Genomic DNA, 14,801 nt, shown 5'->3' with positions numbered 1-14,801 from the left:
AAAGAGTCTTATCAACAGAATAAATGGGTTTGAAGTCCATAATTAACTTACCAAATTTACTTCTCTTTTTCTATATTCTTGCTAGCAGTTTAATCTTCCAGTTGGCATTTTGATTTAGGACAAAAGCACTATCTTCGGGTTTGGGAATTTTCTTATTTTGATTTTGCTTTATATAATAGTATCAAGAAGTGATGGTTAGAATTAAGCTTGATTATGAGATATAAAAACTAAAATAATCATAGCTTACATCCAATAAAATTTTCTCTCATGTGTGCAGTGACTGAAGGTAGGTGGCCCAGAACTGGCATGACCAGGTTCCACTGAGATCACTGTCCCATCATACCAGATGGAGGCCTTCATCCTTGTGGTCCAGGCAGGCAGTGTCACCATCCCAGGCAGAATGGAGAACGGGGGAAAGTGACGGCAAAGGGCACGCGGCCACTGTCTTAAGGAAGGTTTTGAGAGGCTGTGGGATTACTTTACTTACATGCTGCTGGCTAGCATTTATTCACGTGCCTTCAACTCAAGCTCCAGGCAGGCAAGGCAGGGAAATGCAGTCTTTACACTGGGCACCCTGTGTCCTGTCAAAAATTCTATTGTGTTGGGGGAAAGTGAGAAAGGATGTAGTGGGGGCAATGAGCCGTTCATGCCACACCGAACTTTCATGCACACATCAAAATTCACTTTGGAAAAGTATCAGAACACTCTAAAAGAAAAAATCACTTTTTTTTCAGAAAAGGAAAAAAATTTAAAGATTTGATTTATTTATTCATGAGAGACACAGAGAGAGGAAGAGAGAGAAGCAGGCTCCTTGTGGGGAGCCTGACATGGGACTTGATCCCAGGACCCCATGAGCCAAAGGCAGATGCTCAACTACTGAGCCACCCAGGTGTCCCAGAAAAGAAAATTAAGCTCTACTGTTTGATTGACCTGATGCATTATTTAAATAATAGCACAGATGCCCTAAATAGCACAAATACCCTTCTTGAATAGAAAAACATATTTAATATTTCCACATGGCTTAGCAAGAACATGTCATCTGCTGCAACTCTAGCAGCAAAGGGAGTCTTTTCACTTTGTGCTCCTAGTAGGTTTCCCTGATTTGAGTTCTTCAGGAGAATAGAGTCTGGAGTGGAAACAGGCAGGCCTAGAGACCGTGGGGTTGTGGATTACCGAGCAGCAGAAGAAAAGTGAGCAGGACTAGAAAGCATGAAGTGGGGCTGGAGGGGGCAGGGAGATTCAGCAGGGAAGTTTCCCTCTGTCTCTTATCACTTCGTTTCATCACCATGAAATGTGCTTTCTGCTCTAAATGATTCCTGGGCCACTGTGAAAAGCAGGGGAATGAAACCAGAGGCATAAGCTGAAGGCTAAGGAACCCCTGGTGGCAGCCAGATCCACAGGAGGTTGAGTGCCCAGGTACCAAGCGTAATGAACATATCAGCTCATTGTATTCTCTGAACAATCCTATGAAGCAGGAATTGTCAACTCCATTTTACCAATGACTCAGAAAGTTAAAGTAAACTCCCCGGAGTCACAAAGCCAGTAAGAGCTAAAGTCAGAATTCAAATCCATGTTGTGTCTACTGGCTAAACTGATGTCTCACTGAGGAGATGAGATTATCCAAACACCTCAGGCTCAGGCCCCATGTTCTTCTAAGATGATCTGGTCAATGAAGGTATCACTTGGGATCTGTAATTACTAAAGGCGAGGAATGGTAGATGTCAAGAAAAGGAGAATGAAAAGAGGCACGGTACTTCTGAAATAATTTTATTCCACCTCTACTGTTCTGCTGAGCATCAGTTTTATCAGCTTCTTTCATTATTCTCCTTGAAATCATGATTATTGGCTTAACTGCAGTTGCCAGCTCTTCCATCATTCTTTAGCTACAAACCCTCCTGGACTTTGTCCCAAATGTGATGCAACAGCTGTGCAAGACAAACTTATTCTTTCCCCGGCATTGTTTGAGACAATACTTCTTTTATAGGCCAAATGAAGTCTGGTTGCTAAAAATGTTGAATTCTTTAAAAAAAAATATTGAATTTTTTCTTCTCTGAGTGTCCCTACAGATGGCAGGCAATGTTGGTTGACTACTCTGTAGCCCCTTTTGTCCTTGCTCATTAAAACCTTGATTTTGTTCAAGTATTCCCCATCCATGCATCTTGGTTCAGCCTTAGGTGAAATGTGACTGGTTTGAAAAAGGAACAGTAGTTTCATTTTTCTCACTAGGAATTGATTTCAGAATGGACAGCTGATAGAATTCTGGGTAATATGAAATGGGGGATATCTGACGGAAGCCTCTGGGAAATTTTTCTTTACTTATTAAAAAAATGGATGTAAGAAAAGAATGCTTGCTCTTCTGGCCTTTAGACATGGTCCTATAAAGATGACATGTGTGGAGACGTCGTAACCATTTTGTCAACATGGAGAAATCAACTAGGTGACAAAAGCAAAGGTGCTGAGGATGGCAGAGCAGAAAGATTGAAAGAATCTAGACTCTTGGGGATCCCTGGGTGGTGCAGCGGTTTGACGCCTGCCTTTGGCCCAGGGTGCGATCCTGAAGACCCGGGATCGAATCCCATATCGGGCTCCCGGTGCATGGAGCCTGCTTCTCCCTCTGCCTATGTCTCTGCCTCTCTCTCTCTCTCTCTCTGTGACTATCATAAATAAATTAAAAATTTGAAAAAAAAAAAAAAAGAATCTAGACTCTTGATGACTTCAATGAGTTGCTGAAATAACCAAACCTGTGCCAAACTTGGTCTTCCTGTTACATGGAATAAATAGGTTTATTGTGTAAGCCACTTGAGTTGAACTTTTTTGTTACTCAAATGCAAATGAAACATCATCTTAAGTGAGAAACTAAAGCAGGAGAAATAGAACCTTGACATGAGGAAGTGGGTCACTTTAGGTATGAGCCACCAGAAGAAGTAGGAATGTGCTACTTAATACGTTCACACATAATTCTTATAAAAAGCTGTTCAGGCAATGCCACAAAAATAGACTACTTCTATTTTTTATATTAGGAACTGTAAAAATCTCCAATTAGAGCAAGAGGTAAAACAGATTCCTGAGAAAAAAATTTTTTGTCAATTTTCTAAACATTAAAATTTTCACACATTCTTATTAAAGGATATCAATTCTGACAACTCCTTCTGGCTAAAAATGCAGGTATCTTCTTAATAATCCTCTGCCTCTCAGGTTAACCATTTCTTGTTTTCTAAGAGACCTATTCCAGAAGTTCTATATGGGTCTAGTGCTTCCCAACTCCCACCCTATAGGATGCTGAGATTCACTTCCCAGGAAATGAAATGTCATCATTTCATCATTCATCATTTCCTGATAATGCAAAGGATACTGTAAATTGTAAGTGTGTCCATCACAGAGAATTCATTTCACTCAGATCGGTGAGCACTTTCCCATGAAGATGCAGCTCATTGGTCTTCAGCTCCAGAATAAATAAATGTTCAAATACATGTATGTTGAAAGATAATTAAAAGGGGAACCACATCCCCCTTTCTCTTCTAAAACAAAACTCCCAAAGGATTACTTGTTACTGGGGAGAACATATTACAGTTATAGGAAAATCTACAAGTTTGAACTTGTTTTTTATTCCTTGCCAGATCCATTGTATGTTAGCTTACAGGTGAAATCCAGGCCTTGGAGAGATTTAACTGCTTCTTGATGTGAGTTTTATGACAAGGTTTGATCAGCTGGATGTAGGAATGTCTGTTGCTGCCTCAACCTGCTCCTCTAGGTGAATAACTGCTTTCTGAGTTGCCTTCCTGCCTGCAGATTAGCATACTACGGTGGGAATGAAATGAAAGATTCAAGAACTAGTCCTCAATCTCTTGAAATCATTGATTTTCAGGTTTTACTAAATCATGACTAACCCCAGCTATGGTTTCTGAGGATGCTTTCCCTTTCACTCATATTTTAAACAGCTCTTTTACCAACTTAAGTGCATTTTGATCTCTTTCCCAAATATGTCATAAAAAGAGAGCTTTTCTTTCTCATATAGTCCTTACAAGGTTGAAGTTTACTTAAAGAGATGATAACTCTTGGTGCCACTGTCAACTAAAACATTAAATCTAAAGCAGTATTTTATTTTGAAAAGTTTGTTTCCTTATTTATTTTCTCTTCCACAACAAATACTCTAATGCAACAGTTACGGACTCTTAAAATGACTGAATTACAGGGTCATGTTGAGCATTAACTCAATGAATGACTGCATATTTTTCTCCTCTGTTACTTTAACAAGACCTGCGTCTTTTCTGATGCAAGACGATACTTTAAGGAGGACTTGACCAGATGTCCTCTAAATTCCCCCCTAATCCTCAGATCCCACGATTAGAGGTTTCTGTGATTTTGTTGAAAGTACAAACATACTGAAGTCATCCTCATTCCAAAGCATAATAAGTTCATTACACATTTTAGAGGAAATTTCATTTATAACTACACTACAAATAAAGTATATGTATATAAAGATAGATTTAAATATATATATATTTCCTATTTCCTTTTTTTATTCTAAGAAATTGCTTTTTCAGAGGGTGATTAAACTCACTTTGAAGTGGTTTATCTACTCATGCTGCTTAATTTCCTATTTGACATGTTAATACCCTATCTTGCCCGATAACCCTTTGATTATTTCCATCAGGTATAAACAAATGTTTCCAGGGATAGAAATCCAGGCAGCGACCTCCCATATGCCAGAAAACCATTAAGAATTCTTGACAAGGTAGCAGCCCTTTGGAACAGATAGACAAAATGACCCTGTTCAGCCCGTCAACTCCCTTGGTGACATGGGCAAGGTCGGAACACATATTCAGAAAAGAGCTTTTTGTGTGGACCTGTGGTCAAAACTGATACTCAACACAAGAACCTCCTTCAGAGAAATACCCACAGATAGTAAAGTGGTGAGGTTTTTGGTAAGCGGAATGAACAAAGTAGGACATGGGTATCAGACACAGTCTTTTCTTGTCAGGGTCACAGACCCAATCAATTTACTAAAATCTATCACATTTGTATGTCTCTCCATTTTTCTATGCTTTAGTCATTAGCTAGTTCCACTTTTCTTATAGGAAGTATTTCTGGGTAAAGAATTTAGGGCTTTACGTAGGGAAGAAATAAAAACAAAGTATTAAACCCTTAGAAACTGAAGTTTATAAGGTCAGATCTTCAAATGTCATGTCAATCATACCACATATACCATGATCCACAAATAAATCAGATATACACAGATACCAATGCAGGCAATATTATTTTTGTCTCCTTTTGTGTTTAATATCATTGAAGGTTCTACTAAGAACCTTTTTAATGCCTTAAAAAACACAGAAACTTCTCAAACATCTATCAGTTATCTGGAGGAATAAATCATGTTCCAAATTGTATTCAACAAAATTCTAGAAAAAGATGATTTCTTTTCAGTATTTAAAAATTGGTATCTAGGGATCCCTGGGTGGCGCAGCGGTTTAGCGCGCCTGCCTTTGGCCGAGGGCGCGATCCTGGAGACCCGGGATCGAATCCCACGTCGGGCTCCTGGTGCATGGAGCCTGCTTCTCCCTCTGCCTATGTCTCTGCCTCTCTCTCTCTCTCTCTCTCTCTCTCTCCCTGTGTGACTATCATAAAAAAAAAAAAATTAAAAAAAAAATAAAAAAAATAAAAATTGGTATCTAATCGATTTCATTTTGAACTAGATTAGTAATCTAAGTCTTCTTCATCAAGCTTTTAAAATTCAAAGAACTTCAGCTTCTAAATACAATAAAGACTTAAGTACACATTCAAATTGAAAATGGGAATTTATTTTCTATTACACTCTTCTGGCCAAAAGGAGAGGAAGGATTTTTTTTTCCTTCTTACTTTCTTATAGCAAACATTGTCATATTTAAAAAAAAAAAAACGCAAAATATAACAGAATTGTAGCCGAGGAGACTAATTCTATGCAAATGGTATTAATCACAGCTCAGTTAAAAGAACACTTGATATAGATTAGCTTTAACAGATGATGTCAACTTTTCAACATTTGTATTTCTCATATCACTTTTGGGCAGCCTTTGCATATTTTTCTTCAACATGATGTCTTCATATTTTTTGCTCTAGAATTTCCTTGACTTAAAATGCTGACTTGAGGAAGATTACATGAGATTTATGGGCTCTGTGCTATTTTTTAAATGTTGGGCAAAGTTGGGCTGATTGATAGTGTAATTCATTCAAATGAGCTGTGTTTTCACTCACCAGTTTGAGAGGTTTGGTTCCTTTTGTAGCTAAAGAATATAGAGTCCATTTTTCTACCAGCCCACTGAAATGGCTAAAATAGTCCAGGCAAAAGATCACACTGAATTCTACTATTCAGGAGAGATTCGCATTTCATGGTGTTGTCATAGGGTAGGTATTTCCTTGAGCAATGCTCGTATTTACACGTAGTGTTGAGAGGGAACACTGAATTTCAAAACCATAGTTGCCTTTCTCTAGTGAAAAGATTTTTAAATTTGCTATGATCACTTCGTTTCAATTTCGTTTTCTTAGAGTCATGTACGCTCTGTGATCTAAATTTCTTAAGTTCATTTCAAATCAGAGAGAAAAATTTAAGACTATAAAAACAAGCACAAAATGAACAAATGTATAATTTTGCCATTAAATTTTCTCCTGGATAACTCTGCAAATATTTCTTGTCGTTTCCATTCTGTTCAACACTGCAGAACAATACACTCGTGGCTCAATGGCAAAGCAACGTGCATATGAGTGACAAAACATGGAAACCATTAAAGGAATATAAATGTAAATCAAACTTTTAAAATCCTACTAATACAACCACCTCCTTCTTTATTTTTTGTCAATATTTATTCCACTTGAATTCACATTTTGATTCCAGGAGGCCCTGCGCCATTAGCCCCAATCACAAAGACCACTATCTTTGGAGGGTAAAAGCCTGTTATGTCTATTGGTAGCAAACTTGCAAAAGTTTTCTGGAAGACTAATAAAATTATATTCTGCTTATTTGTTTTCTGGATGGGACCTTGAAAATAGAAAAGGACTAAGAAACAGGGCATGCTTTTTTGAGGTTTCTTGGGCTGGGAAGTAGAAAAATAGGTGTTTTCCTCTGGGACTTTTTTTGTGGCTGACAATGGTGAGGTGGAGATTTCTGAGAGCACTTTGTCATTTTCCTCAGTCCTTAAGGGAGTGGTAGGCTTTGGCAGTCCGGCTGTTGACAAAATCTGTCTTCTTAAATTGAGCCTTTGGAATAAGCAAACAGAGATGTGAAAGGTAATAACATTTTCACATGAGAAAATGCAGTTTTTAGCAATCTCTTACCAGGGGCAGAAAGGTGGGCCACCATGATCTGGATGTTAACTGCTACTCATACCTTTCTAGTGTTCTTACCTTCTTGTAGGCATTATGGAGCTCCGTGTGTGTCCACAGAGAGTAGAGGAGAACAGAAGCAGCTTTACTTGCTTTATTGGAGGCATAACTGAAAAGAGGAAAAAGGCATATTCTGAGATCAGTGAGAACGTGTCAGGCTTCTGAATGCTGCCTTTGGACCTTCTGTATATCTTCTTTAACTGCTGTCACTTGGTGGCTGTCCACTAAGTCAGGCCACTCACCATGACAAGAGAATTAGATAGTGAGCTTTGAAGGCCGGGGGCCATTGGGTTTTAAAAGAAAAAATTACTAAAAAACATTTTTAAGGCCATTAGGACAGGCTAACCAATAGTTTATAGAGTATATTCCTGATACTTATAAGGAATATATCCTTAGATTTCATGAAACCTTGAATTTATTTAGACTACAATCTGTATATTTATATACACTATTACATTTATTTTATATTAAATAAATAAAATTAAATATATTTATATCAAATATTATATATATACTATAGAAATATATTTGTATGTTTATAATATGTGTGTATATATACAAAAAAAATTATTCTATAATGAGGTGGGTGGCAGAATGGGGTAACGTTGATGGGCTAGAATCACTAAATTCTACCTCTGAAACTAATAATATGCTATATGTTAATTAAATTGAATTTAAGTGAAAAATGAAACAAAACAAAAAATTTGTCCTAAATTTTCTGTTTCTGGCTAAGGATCTATGCTTACTTAACGCTCTTTCTTTCCATCACCTGAACCAGCACATGGCTGAATTTTTTCATTTAACAAAGATTTCTCGTATCATAGGAATTTATGAACAGGCAACTATGAATAGAAAATACAAAACTGTATGGAGAAGCACATCCTGAGTTCATTCATTTGCTAAAAGCCTTTCTTTTCCATGCCAGTCTTGCACTAAGGGTAAGTCAAATCATCACTTTACAGATTTTTTTTTTAGTACTTCATGGACTTTTTTTTTAAGATTTTATTTACTTATTAATTTACTTATTAATGAAACACACACAGAGAGAGGCAGAGACATAGGCAGAGGGAGAAGCAGGCTCCCTATGAGGAGCCCAATGTGGGACTCAATCCCAGGACCCCGGGATCACAACCTGAGCCGAAGGCAGACACTCAACCACTGAGCCACCCTGGTGTCATGGTTCATGGACTTTTCAGAGTTACTTGCTAATACTGAGGCACTAATAAATCCATGAAAGCAATGGGTGTTTAATATTTAAAATTGAAAAATATTTCTGAATTGCAAGGGTTTTATATCATAGTTTGTTTATAAGTTGGTTGTGTGAAAAAAAAAGGTTGGTTGTGTGGCACTTGGAAATCATTTATTCAAAGAAAAAATGCTATAAATGGCAACTGATTTCCAGGCTAGCCCCTAAATTACACATCAGCTATACAACACTAACAAGGAAAGGGCAGTGGGCATAACTGGTAAAAGCTCTTTGTTGATTTTTTTTTTTTTTTTTTTAAGACAGAGCAAATGGACACTCAGGGCAAAAAAAGAATAGAGTAGTACATCCCATGTGTTGCTCAGCTATAAGTAGTTTCCAAAAGTGATGGCATAGGCTCATGCACTTCTTATACCTGAAGACTCAAATCATTAAAATCACATGGTCTTCCTGAGATTTGCTTATAAGCATGGATGACTACTTGAAATAGTCATTTCTGTTCTACAGCAATCATTCAATCTTTCCATAAAGACTGAGCAACTGTTCTCCTCCAGACTATGGGGACAGGTGAATATTCTGATTTGGGGAATTAACATTCTATCTAGTGCTCCTTTTAATCCTAGGATTCTGAATATGGTCTTCCTTTCCTATGAGGTTTGCCAGAGTGGGGCTGCAGAGCACAAGGGCTCACCTGAATGGGGCTGAGGGGAAGGAGATGTGTGTTTACTCCAGGACACCACCGACCCGCCTATGCTTCGCCGTGTGGTCAGGCACACATTGTCTACCAGGGGAAAGTCTGTTTGCTTCACAACTCATCAGAATCAGGATATAAAATTTTTTCTCTTTCTTAGTTATTTACAAAAGTAACTTGTATTTAACAAGTCAAACAATTCAGAATTGTGTAAAGAGAAAAAGATGCCCCCTCTGGATTCTATGCCTCTAAATTAACTAATAGTAATAATTTTGTTACACAATGTTTTTCATTTTCTTTCTTGTCTTCTTTAATGGGGAAAATTTAAAGAGACAGAAACAGGGATGTAGGATGACTTATATACACTAGACCTATTCTCAAAAGGGAATAAAAGATAGAAGAGAAGTGATAGAGAAAACTGAGAAAGCAAGAGTTTCTGATTATGTTGGTCTTATTTTATTCTTTTGAGAATCAAATTAATTCACCAGGTTGATAAAAGACTGGATTGTATTACCCAGGGAAGCTATGGAGTTTGTCTATCTGGATATTTTAGAAGAGAATGGGCAACTCTTTGGCTTGAAGAATTCAGTTTTTCACTTGTTTGATTATTAAGGATTGAACCAGACGATCTGGCCCAACTTTAGGATCTCATTTTCTGTCCATATTACCCATGGTACTCAATGTGTGGACATTCAAAACTAGATTTACATATGGGACTGGAGGTGAGGAATGAGGAAACAGTCAACTGGCAGATACCACAGGACTTACACATCGCCTGAGCTGATGGTCATGATTTTCTGCAGGCCCCCAGTGTTTAGAAGATCCCGTGCATTCTGGTAACTATTTTGGATTACATTGTTCAACGTGTAGCAGGCAGAGGCTGTGGTTTCAATGAGAAGATCAGTACTCGGGACTGTGTCAGGAATTATGGAAACCAAATCAGGTAGAGTTTCTTTGGCTACAAAATGAAAAACAACAACAACAACAATACTTGATTAGAAAGATTCTTTTTTTTTTTTTAATTTTTATTTATTTGTGATAGTCACAGAGAGAGAGAGAGAATGAGGCAGAGACACAGGCAGAGGGAGAAGCAGGCTCCATGCACTGGGAGCCCGACGTGGGATTCGATCCCGGGTCTCCAGGATCGCGCCCTGGGCCAAAGGCAGGCGCCAAACCGCTGCGCCACCCAGGGATCCCTAGAAAGATTCTTAATTTCAAGATCCCAATACATTTTGGGTAAAGAAGGTTTCAAAAGAAACACAATTGGTTAATAAACATATGGAAAGATGTAATCTATCTGATACTCGGATTTTAAAAAGATTCTTAAAAAGTTGTTGTTTTTTTTTTTTTTTTAAGATTTTATTTATTCAGGAGAGACATACACAGAGAGAGGCAGAGACACAGGCAGAGAGAGAAGCAGGCTCCTCGCAGGGAGCCCGATGTAGGACTTGATCCCAGGATCACAACCTGAGCCAAAGGCAGACAGATGCTCAACTACTGAGCCACCCAGGCTCCCCTTCTTTTCTTTTTCTTTTTCTTTTTTTTTAAATAAAGATTTATTTATTTATTTGAGAGAGAGAGAGAGAGAGCATGAGAGAGGGAGGGGGAACGAGATAATCTCCAGCAGATTCTCTGCTGAGCATGGAGCTGGATGTAGGGCTTGATCTCATGACTCTGAGATTGTGACCTGAGCTGAAATCAAGATTTGGACACTCAACTGACTGAGGCACCCACAGGCACTCCAAAAAAGATAATACTCTGTGCTTAGTACATTGGAAGTCTTTTGACAGAAACAACAATGACAGTTTGACAGAAGTGTCAAGAATTTAAAATTTTTCACATTCTTTGATTTAATAATTCCACTTCTGGAAATTCATCCTAAAGACATCATTTTAAAAATAGAAAAAGATTTATGCAGAGACTTTTATTATAGTATTATATACAAGTGAAAAATTATAAAAAGCCTAAATAACTCAATAATAGGAATATGATTATCTGAAACACATCTGCAAAGATTATGTATCTCCAAAATATTTATGAAACATGTATGGGGCACCTGGGTGGCTCAGTGGTTGAGCATCTGCCTTTGGCCCAGGTGGTCCTGGGGTCCTGGGATCAAGTCCTGTATCAGGCTCCCCCCAGGTAGTCTGCTTCTCTCTCTGCCTATGTTGCTGTCTCTCTCTCTGTGTCTTTCATGAAAAAAAAAAAAATACATGTATTTATCTTAAAATAACATGTAACAAGAAAATATTTATGTTAGTATTCTGTGTGAAAAATCAGTATAGTTATTTATAAGAAATAAGAAAAACATGTATTTATCTTAAAATAACATGTATAACAAGAAAATATTTATGTTAGTATTCCGTGTGAAAAATCAGTATAGTTATTTATAAGAAATACATAATGTAACATTAGAAAAGAAAATATACAAAAGAAACATGAGAAGAAATACACTAAAATATTAATAGGACTTGTTTTTCTATAATACTATTATGGTAACCTAAACCTCCGATGAAGAGCTTCCGCAGCTGCTCGGGCTCTTTGGGAGACTCTGACTTAGACATGACGGCGGCGGTGGGAGGGGAGACTTTAACGATGCTTACTCGGCGGCGTCCAGGGGCAGAAAAGGACCTAAAATTTTTTTAAACAACTATCTGTACTTCTGTACTGCTTAGTTTCTTCAATAAACAAATAATACTATTATTTAAAAAAGAAAAAAAACCACTATTTAAAATTTATGTTTTCGTTCTATATGTAAGTTCTTGGTTGTAGGATTTCAATTTGGCTTTTCTCATAATAACAAAAAAGGTATAAATATTTGATAATTTGACTATAACTTGTCAAATATATTGGGATATATTTTAGGCAATATGAATTTGTACTTGATTTCTTGCAATAATTCTTTTCACGTACGTTTCCTTCCTTTTCTCTTACTACTTTGGACTCAAGTGATAGAGAACATGCTCCTATTATTCCTCACAACTCTTTATTTTTTAAAGATTTTAATTATATATTCATGAGAGACACAGAGAGAGGCAGAGACAAACACAGAGGGAGGAGCAGGCTTCTCTGTGGGGAGCCCAATTCAGGACACAATCCCAGGACCCTGGGATCACAGCTTGAGTCAAAGGCACATGCTCAACCACTGAACCACCCAGGTACCCCTCAATATCATATTATTGAGGGAGATCTCATTTAATCCTTAAACTAAATAGCTTAAGAAGCCAAGACATTAATTGGATGTCTGAAAACATCCGTAACTATGAATAGATGGGAATTGAGAATCTCAAGATATATCCAAATACTTCCTTGTGTTATTTCAGCTGATCTTTGTAAAAACACTGTGAGGTAGTGATTATTAATCTCATTCTGTTTATTTCTATAAACCTAAATAAAATGTGAGGATTTCATTCCAAGTCAGCACATGGAAACTTTTAGTCTAGAAGTCTCTCAGGAGAAACACGATTGATGTATTTCAAACTCATTTTCATTTATGCCTGGCTATTAATACTCTGAATCAAGATGGGCCCTTTCACTCAAATTATATATAAACCCAATTTGGAATTTAAAAATTGCATCTATCTTGCGGAAGCCTCTTCTCAATACTGTCCTTAAAATGAGAGGAGCTTTATTAGTGGATCATCTTATGACAGCATGGGACTACACAGAAATAAACCCACAATTATATGGTCAATCTTTGACTAAGGAAGGAAGAATATGCAATGGGAAAATACCAGTCTCTGCAACAAATGGTGTTGGGAAAACTGGACAGCAACATGAAGAAGAATGAAACAGGACCACTTCCTTACACCATACACAAAAATTAACTCAAAATCGATTATGGATCTCAATGTGAGACCTGAAACCATACAAATCCTAGGAGAGAGCACAGGCAGTAATTTCTTTGACATCAACTGTAGCAACATTTTTCTAGATCTGTCTCCTGAGGCAAGGAAAACACAGCAAAAGTAAACTATTGAGACTTCGTCAAAAGAAAAAGCTTCTGCACAGCAAAAAATAACCAGCAAAACTAAAAGACAACCTACTGAGTAGGAGGAGATATTTGCAAATGACATATCTGATAAAGGGTTATTATCCAAAATATATGAAAAACTTATATAACTCAACACCCAAAAAACAAATAGTCCAATTAAAAAATGGGCAGAAGACATGAACAGATGTTTCTCTAAAAAAGACAGATGGCCAACAGACACATGAAAAGATTATCATCGTTGGTTATTATCAGGAAAATGCAGATCAAAATCACAATGAGATATCACCTCACACCTGTCAGAATGGCTAAAAAAACCCCTCAAGAAACAACAAGTATTGGCAAGGATATGCAGAAAAATGAGCCCTCATGCATTGTTGAGAAGAATACAAATTGGTGCAGCCACTGTGGAAGAAAGAATGGAAATTCTTCAAAAAATAAAAAGTAGAACTACCCTACCATGCAGGAACCACAGTACTGAATATTTACCCAAAGAATAACAAAAACACTAATTCAAAGGGATACATGCAGCATTATGTTTACTGCAGCATTTTTTACAACAGCTAAATTATGGAAGCAACACAAGTGTCCAAGGATAGATGAATAAAGAAAATGTGGTATATGTATGTCTGTGTATTATATAGAATATTATTCAGCCATAAAAAAGAATGAAATCTTGTCATTTGCAACAACATAGATAGAGCCAGAGAGTGTTAACACTACGTGAAGTAAGTCACTCAGGGAAAGACAAATACCATATGACTTCACTCGTGTGGAATTCAAAAAACAAAACAAATGAACAAGGGGAAAAAAAGACAAAACAAAAACCAGACCCTTTACTATAGAGAACAAACAGTCACCAGAGGGGAGGTGGCTGGGAGGATGCATGGAATAGGTGAAGGGGATTGAGAGCACATTTATCCTGGTGAGCACTGAGTAATGTATAGAGTTGTTGAATCAGTACATTGTACACCTGAAATGAGTATAAACACTGTATGTTAACTACATTAGAATTAAAATTTTAAAAGTTGCAAAAAAACCCAATAAAGATAATCTTCCTAGAATTTTATGGCTAAAAGCCTCACTACGATAACAGGCTACATAAAATAAATTGAACAAAACTAGACTTTGAGTGCAAACTACTTCATTAGTGAGAGGATTTGGATCAAGCTGGTCACAGTAAACTCTGATGTGACTGTACCATAATGGTCCTTTGGACTTATTCCATAATAAAGGAGAAGGCTAGACCTATTTAACAAAACACCGGTCCTCCCTATAATGGAGGGAGGGCATCATCTACAAGTTACATGGCACTTTAATTAAGAGGGCCACTAGGGCAGCCTGGGTGGCTCAGCGGTTTAGTGCCGCCTGCAGCCCAGGGCCTGATCCTGGAGACCCGGGATCGAGTGCCACGTCAGGCTCCCTGCATGGAGCCTGCTTCTCCCTCTGCCTGTGTCTCTGCCTCTTTCTCTCTGTGTGTGTCATGAATAAATAAATAAAAAATCTTAAAAAAATAAAAAAAGAGGGCCACTAAAATGACAAACTGGAATATGGACATT

General features: G+C 37.4%; 1 protein-coding gene across 3 annotated transcripts in view; it reads right to left on the bottom strand.

Annotated features, from left to right (window-relative positions):
* Nucleotides 1–5,776: 5,776 nt before the first annotated feature.
* PKP2 (plakophilin 2) overlaps nucleotides 5,777–14,801 on the bottom strand; it is a 93,751-nt gene continuing 84,726 nt past the window's right edge. For 2 of the 3 annotated variants that reach the window (XM_077870496.1, XM_077870497.1), the window contains exons 11-13: nucleotides 10,020–10,209; nucleotides 7,378–7,465; nucleotides 6,959–7,230 (exon numbers count right to left, since the gene is read on the bottom strand). In XM_077870496.1, coding sequence (XP_077726622.1) covers nucleotides 7,162–7,230; nucleotides 7,378–7,465; nucleotides 10,020–10,209 — 347 coding nt within the window. In that variant the 3' untranslated portion in view covers nucleotides 6,959–7,161. Of the gene's footprint in view, nucleotides 7,231–7,377; nucleotides 7,466–10,019; nucleotides 10,210–14,801 lie in introns of all 3 variants that reach the window. The other variant, XM_077870498.1, reaches the window with a different exon arrangement.

The sequence above is a fragment of the Canis aureus genome, chromosome 25 (genome assembly GCF_053574225.1).
Source record: "Canis aureus isolate CA01 chromosome 25, VMU_Caureus_v.1.0, whole genome shotgun sequence".
Classification (NCBI taxonomy): Eukaryota; Metazoa; Chordata; class Mammalia; order Carnivora; family Canidae; genus Canis; species Canis aureus.
The sequence above is the reverse complement of the archived record's forward strand: the minus strand, read 5'-3'. Positions and strand labels throughout refer to the sequence as shown.